The sequence below is a fragment of the Serinus canaria genome, chromosome 6 (assembly GCF_022539315.1).
Source record: "Serinus canaria isolate serCan28SL12 chromosome 6, serCan2020, whole genome shotgun sequence".
NCBI lineage: Eukaryota > Metazoa > Chordata > Aves > Passeriformes > Fringillidae > Serinus > Serinus canaria.
Window position 1 is genome coordinate 9,326,310 of NC_066320.1, and position 9,804 is coordinate 9,336,113.

At 42.6% G+C, this 9,804-nt stretch overlaps 1 protein-coding gene across 2 annotated transcripts; it reads right to left on the minus strand.

The window, feature by feature from the left end:
- Nucleotides 1-9,159, minus strand: GHITM (growth hormone inducible transmembrane protein). Of its 2 annotated transcripts, none has more exons than XM_030241217.2 (9): nucleotides 9,037-9,159; nucleotides 7,519-7,678; nucleotides 5,884-5,983; nucleotides 5,536-5,647; nucleotides 4,134-4,275; nucleotides 2,993-3,101; nucleotides 1,721-1,909; nucleotides 1,007-1,178; nucleotides 1-201 (listed from the first exon to the last, which is right to left on the minus strand). In XM_030241217.2, the coding sequence occupies exons 2-9, from the start codon at nucleotides 7,645-7,647 to the stop codon at nucleotides 114-116; spliced, it is 1,041 nt and encodes a 346-aa protein (XP_030097077.1). In that variant the 5' UTR covers nucleotides 7,648-7,678; nucleotides 9,037-9,159; the 3' UTR covers nucleotides 1-113. The 2 variants fall into 2 exon arrangements, with proteins under 2 accessions (XP_030097077.1, XP_030097078.1); XM_030241218.2 differs by having other exon boundaries at nucleotides 9,041-9,138.
- Nucleotides 9,160-9,804: the final 645 nt, after the last annotated feature.

Below are 9,804 nucleotides of genomic sequence, written 5' to 3' on the forward strand. Positions count from 1 at the left end.
TATGCTGAAATGCTTTATAATTCTCACTTGGAGCATCACTGCTTTAACCATGAATGTTTATTTAATATGTGCACTAGGTAGGCTGTCAGACAGTTGCAAAATTAAGTCTCTGTTTATTTCTTCCTGCCACCTCCACCCCCTGCAAGCATGGTGGCCACCCGAATGAAGATGTTCAGTGTATCAGTGTAGATACCCAGGCATCTAGGAAACAAGAAATTACAGTTACTGCTATTGAACAGATACAGAAATATTTGCTGTTTCACACCATTATACTTCATTTTAAGAGCCTGCATGAACTATCTTTACAAAACCCAGCTATGTCTGCCCTCACTACTTTGCATGTCAAACACCTGTGTTTTGTTCTACCCACCTCTAACAGCACGAACTATTTACAGAAATCCTAACAGACCTGATCCTAAGTATCCTGCTCTCATACTAGGGCCTCTGCTTTTATACTGAACTTTGATCTATCTCCCAAGAATTTTCAAGAAATTGCTCTACTTTAATTAGAATCAAACAGAACCAAAGGAGCTAAGAATTCACCTAGCATCAGACAGACATTTACAAGAAAGTTACTTGTTAGTCAGACTTGGTCTTTACTGAAAAGTCAATCCTTCCTTCCCCATCACACCACTGCAGCTTTTTTTAGTGACAAAGGCTAATAAATAATAAATGACTACAGGAAGATTAACTTTTTTTTGTCTCAACTGATAGCTATTTTCAGAAAGCAGGTACAAATTCTGCCAGCAATGCTTTAGAAAACAATTTACATTTTAGAATGTATTGCTGGAGGCATGTGACATCCCATGCTCAATTCTGTTTCTCACAATGATTTCAGTTTTAACTTCAGCAGCTATTTTGTCACTGTTGTTTTCAAACCCTGTGATTCTTCACATCTAACAGCAATACACTTTTAAAAGGCTATTTTCAAAGCATACTTCAATGTAAGTTGAGGCAAATTCTCACCTAGACCCTGAGAGCAGCTGTGGTACCAGAGAACACTTACGCATTGATGGGGTCGTACTTGACCACGCCGTAGAGGGGCAGAGTTTCTGCCCGTTTGACCACCAGCTGTGTGTCATAGAGCAGGAACATGCCAAAGAGCACCAGGCCACCATACACTGCTACTGAATACAGGCCGGCGCCAAAAGCAGAGGTGGGAGGCAGGAACATGGATCCTGCAGAGGAATGGACAAAGGTGCTAAAGATCATTATCTGCTACTCGGAGCTAGGTCACACTCCAGTCACCAGAGCAGAAGTTTCCAGTAAGCATTCCATTCTCAGTCTGTGGTGTGTGATTGATACCAAGAACTTTAGCATGCACACTGAAGACATCACATACCCAACCTGACTTGTTCATTTTGAACACCCCAGGGAACTGTGCATTCTTCTTCAGACTACAACATGTCTACAACAATGACTAAAACACATGAAAGGAAAACAAGTGGATTGACATTTACTGCCTTCCCTACTCATTGGCAGTATCTAAAATATAAGGCACCCCTATCAGGTGTTTGCCAGACTAACATCTGCTAAAACCATAACTTCAAATTCCTTTTCAGGAACAAATATGACAGAACATTTTCTGCTGTACTGGAGTTGCAAGGGCTATATTTAAGGCAAATCTTCACTGAGCAGACCAGCCTGCAACTGTGAGCTGCACGGCAGTAGCTTAAGCTAATAAACTACTTTATATGAGAGAACTGTAACAGTATCTTACCAATTGAAGAAGCAATGACAAAACCTAAGCCTATGCCAAGTGGTGCTCCCATGTTCAGGAATTTTTCACTTGGAGCACACATGGCCACAGTTGAGAGCCCCCCGACAATTCCAGCAGTGTACCAGGCAGCTCTGATCAGCAGAGGACCACCAAGGAAGGCCAGAGGAGCCACCACTGCACCCATGACACCTAGGCAAAGTAAAACAGAACACATGTAAGACTTGGAACACTACATGCCAAACCCACTTGATTTTCATCTCCAGCCACATGGCATGGCTCAAACTAATCTACACACTACAAAACACCAATGCACTTGATTGTGCTCTTATCTAGAAGGGAGCACAATAAATTAGCAACCTTAAATTTCATTAAATTTCACACTTTTATTTACCACTAGAACAATTCAGGGAGCTCATCTTGGAGAAAAAAAGACTAACAAAAGTCAACATACTGATTGGTTCATAACAGAGCCAGTAAGAAGAGCTATTTAGCATGGACATATTGACTACATAATAGCATTAGGAGCATGGAACACTGAAAAGCAGGACAGATTTCTGATACAACAATTAGTTAGGCAAGTAAGTCAGATTTTTTTCCTAGATGCTTGCAGAAAATGTGTATCTAGCCCATTAATACCTCATTAGGTTTTTTCATTTAATAACAATCACTACAATAAACGTAATTTCTTCTTGGCAGACACGTTAGCTCTGGAGAGGCAAATATGATTCCAGCGTCCAACAACCACATGTCTTTTCTGAACTTCAAAATATTTCCATCAAAACAGTCAGTGTTATTACTGAGAAATTGAGATGCGTGTCCATCAGGTATTTTAGCTGTGAGTACAGACCAAAAGTAAACTAATACTAAAAAATCTTTTTTTTTCTAGTCAGGTTTCCAATACCTCCAATCCTGCACAGCTGAGGAATGGTTACTGTAGGCAAGAGCACTTACAGAAGTGGTAGTGTTAGAAAGCAGTCACAAAATCAAAGCAGCCATGAAACCATCTAGTTCCATTTTCAGTGTGGAGTGTATGTACCTCAAGTTTAACTTGAGCATGACTTTCAGAAGACTATGAAAAAACCTAGACTTCTGTTAAGGACACTTAAAAGACATCTTTCCCTGATATTCAGGAGTTCTCTCTGATCTCTGAAAAACCTCAACTCCCCTACAGTGGTATATAAAAATTTACTTTAAAGCTAGAGTTTTGTTAAAGTAAGCATTTGGTCACACTGAAGCACAGACATCTCTACAACAAACACTAAAACCACATACCTGAATGCATCATCCATGCTGCATGTTTAGCTATGGGATTCTGTTCATAGGATATGGTCCTGACCAACATTCCAACACCAATCATGGCTGCAAAAGTTGCACCAATTGCCTGAAGAAACAGCATTACAGTGCTCAAGTTAGCATATGGACATACAGTCTCTGTTCTAATCTCCTAGTCTGAAAGTCAACACTGATTCTGAAAACAGCCACCTAATTCACAACTGGAGGGAGTATTCATCGATTCTACTCCTATAAGGTTACAGTCCAATCTTTGCAGATCTTAGCTTGCAGTAATTTTCATTTATGTTTACTCACTTTTCTAGAAATCCAAATTTAATGATGAAGTTGGCAACTCTCTTGGCTGTGTAAAGTCAGAAAGGGAAAACTCATGGTTCTGCTCCTCACTCTCATTAAGGTACCTGAAATGTGCTAGCCTTCCTTCTTTTCTTGTACGTTTCTTCACCCAAAACCAACACCTAGTTTACTGGCTTTTTGCTACCAACGATTTTTTTTAACCTCAGTGCCTCTTCTTACCCATGATTCCAAGCAGAATCATTCAACATCTACCAAACTGGTCAGAAGTATACAACTTTTATCACCACTGATGCTTTATAAAATTCATCTCCCTAAGTTATGTAGGTGTTAGCATTTAACTGTTACTGTTTCACTCCATGTAACACGCTTACTACATACTAAGCCTACCAGTACTGTTTCAGCCTTGGCGAACAGAGAGAGCTTTAAAAGCGCCACAGGGAAGAGTAAGAATGCACAGGGACCTCAGCTTCTATTCACAGACAGCAATAGAAACTGTGCCATTACCTTTAGGTAGCTATTTCTAAGAGGTTCTCACTTGCATATGTACAGCTGGTAAGGCTAGCATAGTGGTTTTTGCTCATGCAGTTTATCTTTGACAAACCATCAAAACAGTATAGAAAATACATGTCAGACTGTGACTAGAATCACCAAATCTTACATCATGAAGTATCATCAGGATACCTGAATAGCCTTTATGGATAAGGACACTAATGTAGGTTAAGTTTTGCCTTACTTTCCACCACTTACATTTCTCGGATTTTTTCATATCAACTATCATTTGGTGGCATTCCTCAGCAAACACTTTTATTTTTATAACAAAGCTTACCAGCCAGGAGCCCCTTGTCATGAGGTTCATGAGTACAGGTGTTCTGCTCACTGCTGCAGCAGACAGAGCTGTCATGCCAATGCTGCCCGCAAAGTACATGTAGGTAGAGTGAATTCTGTCCTTCACATACTGTGGCCAAATACTGAAAAATAAGCAGTTATACAGAGCAGTGCAGTTACCAGGTTCACAACAGAGAGCAGCTAAAAACACAATCAAGCTGTTAAGTGCATTCCTAGCCATGGATATAAGGGAGGTTTCATTATAATGATGAAGTCTAGCAACTTCTGCTAGACTTTACTTTACAATGGGACTGAACTTGTCAGTCTTGCTGATTTAATCTAATATTAACTCAGTAGCAACACTGAAAATTACAAATAATGCTAACTATAATTCAATTCTAAGCAGGAAGCATGCATGGAAAATAGAGTAACAAATACCTTTAACTGCAGAAAAAATAAAAGAATGGTGTGTGTATATAACAAATTGTTTTCAGGTAAAAGGTCTACAGAATGTGTACTGGCACTAAGCAGCCTGCTGAGCAGCTCACAAATTGCTGAGTCACAGTGCACATGGTTATCTGACACCACAGGACACAAACGTCATTTTGAGAGCTCTAACAATAGCAACAGACCAAGACATAAGTGAGTTTCTGCAGTATCATTTGCTTGCACCATAGAAAGGAAACTTTTCCTGCTAACACTAAATTTTAACACAGTCCATATATTTTTCCCACTTCACTCTTTTGACGTGTTAATCAAGACTTGTGTAGGAAAAAAAAACAGACATAGGTCTGTCTATCTATGACAAGCTTCTCAGAGACACAAATGGCGCATGTTCAGTATAAATGCAGACTGTTATTTCCAAATACAAATGCAAAATTAGGCAAATGTCCAACACATTTCTCCCAAGTCTATACTTGTTACTACCCATCCTTCAAGTCTAACTATACAGTTTTGCAATTCACCAGGGTTTTTTTTCTTGACCAAGAAGCAATTCAAAGTTTTAAGAACACATTTATTAGATCAAAGCTTATGCCTAGATACTGTGTTTAATGGAGACTTTTTCAACAGCTGTAATATAGTTGAATGAATAGTCTCATAAGAACACCAGGGAAACTGGTCTTAGCAAAGCTTCTCAGAGGACCACACTTCTTAAGTTATCTGAGGCACACCTCATAAGACAAATTTATATACTCTTCACATTAGATTTAGCAAAACAAACTCACTCAGATTACTACTATCCATATAAGGCTGAATAATTCTAACTTTGCTTTAGAAACCTGCAGACACACAGGTGGGGGTTTACCCTTCAGAGCTTAGAAAAACCTCAGTTGAGCATACACTGGGTGATAGCAGCTAAAAAGGAGATTTGCTCCACTGAAAAGGTAAACCATCTTACTTACGCAGCCCTTTCGATAGCCCCAATCTCACTGGACATGCCCATTCCATAGTAGCAGAGGGCTCCCAGGCCAACAGCAGCCCCTCCAGCAAGAATGATTTTCCCCAGGCGATCAGCTGTGTCAAGAAATAAAAAACACACTCTCTCATGAATACTTTTTTCTTGGACAGTTAACAACATCCTCATGTGAATTTTGATCTATCTGCAATAGGTGCTCCACTTTACCCCTCCTCCTAAAAGCTTCATTTCAAGTCAGTTCACTGCCTGTTTCAGTAGTGAAAAATATATTCCTTCGAGGAAGTTTTAAGTTCAGGTTGAAAGATCCTCAGTATTTAAAGCAGAGCTCCTCTACCTTTAAGTGCAGCATCTGCAGATGGCTCAAATGCTGCGTCTTTCAGATCCTGGCCAAGTTTTCCACGCCTTGCACCCATTCTTGCTCTGCTGGCATAACTCTGTTAAATTCAGAAATAACATAAGAAATATTTAATGAAACAAAATAGAAGATAGTTTTACCAACTTACTTGCTAAAATTGTTAATTAATCTCTTAATAATCTGCATTTACCTTCATACATACAAAGCAACTGTGCCCAAGGAAAACAAGTGACCATTAAAGTTTAAGAACCTTTGTGAAAAATACTGACATATTCTAGAAGTACAGAACCAATGCAGTGAATTCCAGATGCTGGAATATTCAGACTGCATTTCTTCTACTTTAGTCCCACTGTACTAAACACTGCCACAAGCCTCTTTGTTAAAAATAAAAACATAATCATTACTTTTTTGTTTTGTAAAAAAACGTTTTGCTTTCTATGCTAAAACACTCTTCATGCAAACACTTCAATGTAAAAAAACTCTGCACAATACTTTTGTGCTATTTTAGAGACACTAAAGCTGGAAAAGCAGCACAAATTCCTTGCTTTCAAGTCTAACCTTGATTTATAGAACAAACCTTGAATGAAGGCATAGAAACTCAAGATTTTTAAGGTCAACAGGCTACAAGTAATTATAGTGCGCTGCTCAAAGTCTTAGTGAGTTGCAGGAGCAACAGAGAATACACTTATATTTAAGTTCAAAAACAACTTTATGTTTTCTTACCAATTTTTACAGGAATTTTTAAATTAAGATTGCATCTGAGCCGTCAAGGACTCACACCAAGCTGTGAGTTTGTTTCAATACTGAAATACAAAACCTACAAGCATTACTCTCATCAAGCATTAGAGGACTACAATTCAAGGGGTTTACCAGAGCCCTTCAGTTTAGTTGTGCTTGGCAGCTAATGAAATCCAGCCCAATGCTAGAAAACTCACAAACACAAAAGCCCACCATGTACCTACAAACTTAGAATGCTTAAGAGGAAAATACAAAAGAGGCGAAGAATTTGCCACTAGCACTTTCATGAAGATGGCAGAAGAGCAACAACAGCCCCTAACAGTTGTGAGCTGCGGGCCTGAGACATCCTCTGTCAGGGAAGGATAAACAGTGTCTCAGGATAATGACAGCATGGTTTTTAAAAATGCTGCCTAGATCTGGGACTGTCCTGCCATAGCTCAGAAATTGCTCTAACCTACACTACAGCTCTAAACACATATTGGGACTAAACAACTGAAAGTTTGTTTTAATGTTATATTTAAGACTCTAACTTGAGAACAGGGAGACAGGACAAAGAACTTCTGATCCTCCCACCTTATCTAATAAGGCCTGTCCATCCCTAACTACCTCTTTTGCCCATTCATTTCAAGACACAAGTCAGTAATTGAAACAGGAGAATTCTGCTCCAAACTTATTGTCCAACTTATTCTGCTCCAAAACCCCTGTGTTTTGACTGAAGAACAGTTTTCCTTCAGCAAATTAGAGCAGGTGCCTCAAACAAGCAGAAGGCTCATGCTCATTCACATCAGGTACTCCATGCAAAGTGATTCTTTTAGCAATACTCTGAGCCCTTTAAAATATGTGCAGTCAGGGCCATCAGAAGGAGAATTACCTTACCTGGCTAGGCTGCCACAGCCTGTATGCTTTTATGCTGGAGCTCCTCAAGGCTGGGGAAACCTGAGTGATGGTGGGGCGGATGGTCTGGCATGGCAGTGCCCTCAGGCACACCAGCCTGGCAGCCAGCATGGTTGCTGAGATAGCTTAACACACCGTGTTCCTGCAAATGCACAAGAAATTGTATTTTGCTGTTTTGTTACACGGTTTTCAGACAAGGTACACTAAATACTTACTCTCAACTACAACAGAAATAATAAAAACCAACCAACCAGAGAAATTCAGTAGTAAAAACAGTATTATCACTGAAATAATGTAATAGGAGGTAAAATCTTCTTAAATACACAGTTTAACTTTGCTTTACCTGTATAAGTCTTCCATCAGAGACTTCTTTCTCACAATTAACTCAAAAACAGGATCATATTCCACTTTTCATATGTACAAATTAAACCAAGACCCTTTATGAATTTATGTTTCAGTTACTTTGGCAACTAATCTTCGTTTTCAGACACAACACTGCTTGACTACTCTGCTCTCCAAATTTACTTAAAACTCCACAAAATATAAACCCAAATGAGGAAACAGCACAGGATGTATGGTGGAAAATAGAGAGAGATTTTTAAGCCGTCCTTTAAAGATTTAGTTAGCTTTATGGGGACAGCATTCAGTCAAGGTCACAGCCCAGAACACTGGTTTCTGATGATCCTAAGCAATTCTGACCAGAAAACAGTGACACCCCTCACAGATAAATCCACAGCACCAGCAGAACCAGCCTGTGTGTCCCACTGGTAGCATGAAAACTGCCAGCTCACTACCACAAATGGTGCACATCATACAAAAAAACCCAAGGCCTTGGAGTCACTTTAATGTCCTTTAACTGCAATTACACACAACCCGTGATATCACTGAACACCCCAAATACCAGTGCCCTTTTCCAAATGGCCGGTCTTATCTTATGGGTACAGTGATCAACGTAAGCTAAGAGCATTCTAAAGAAAGGCAGGTTTAAATACGGGTGAGAAACAAGCCCGCACAGCACTGGAGAGCTCGGATTAATCACAGAGGCGTGACTGAGAATATAATAATCCTGCTGCTAGAAAGCCCCTTTGCTCCGCAGCAGTTATGAAATGCCGCTTTTGTAACGGGAAGTATTCACGAGGTACGCCGCGACTGTGGCACCATAGGCAGCTGTCCCACGGGGATGACACGGCCTGCGGAACTGACAGGGCCAACTTGGAGATTTTAACTTTCCTTTTTGGAAGGGGGCATTTAGAGCAAGGTAACTTCAAGTATTTTATAAAGAGCAAGGAGGGCGGAGAGCCGAGAGCCAGGACCAGAACACCCTCACTCTTAACTGGCAGTAGCGTAACGTAGCGCCGGGGCGTCACTGCTGCACCACAGCGCGCACAAACCCCTCCCAGCCCCGGCAGGGCGGCGCCCGGCTCGCGACTCAGCCCGGGCCGGGTCGGTCCCTCTCCGGCTTTTTTCTTCCCACGCCCAGCCCCCGCCCCGGCCCCGCACCTGCCCCGGCCCGGCGCGGTCCCGCCGCCTCCTGCGCGCTCGGTCCCGCTCTGCCGCTGCACCAGGCCCGGCCCCCCCAGTAGCGGAAGTGACGCAGTGCCGCCCCGCGCGCCCCCGGCGACTGGCTCGCTCCCGCCACGTGAGCCCGGGCCCGCGGCCGCCATTGGCCGGCGGGGCGGTGACGCGCGCGCGGCCGCCATCTTTGGCCGGGGTAGCGATGGTTCTGGAAGCGCGCGGGCAGCGCGCCGGCAGGGGGCGCGCGCGGGGCGGGCCCGGGCCGAGGTATGCCCGCACAGGGCGACGGCAATGGCCGGGGATTCGTGAGGGGGCAATACCGCAATGGAGCGGTGCCATGGCAGCCCTGAGTGCTCTGGGACTGCAGCGTTACACTGCCGGCCCGCTGACCGTGTCTGCACCCAGCTCACGGCCTCCGCCGCCTGTGCAGTTCACTCTCGTCCTTCCCAGCGTGTCAGACAGCTCAGGAACTTTGCGTTTCCTCTCCTTCCAGCAGAGCATTCCCCCTCTGTAACCCCTTTGGAGTTACATCTCTCTTGTGGATACAGTGCATGCTCTAAGGGTGGTGCTCACGTGCCGGATGAGCACAAAAAGCAGCGTTGTGTATGTAAATCACAAGTATGGATGCTGCCCGCTCTAATCCCGGCCTTGCAGGGGCGCTCCACAGCCCTAAACGTTCCCTTTTGGGCACAGCTGTCTCCACTGGCAGCTTCCTTCCAGCCTCACTCCAAATGGAGCTCTGAGATTTTTTTC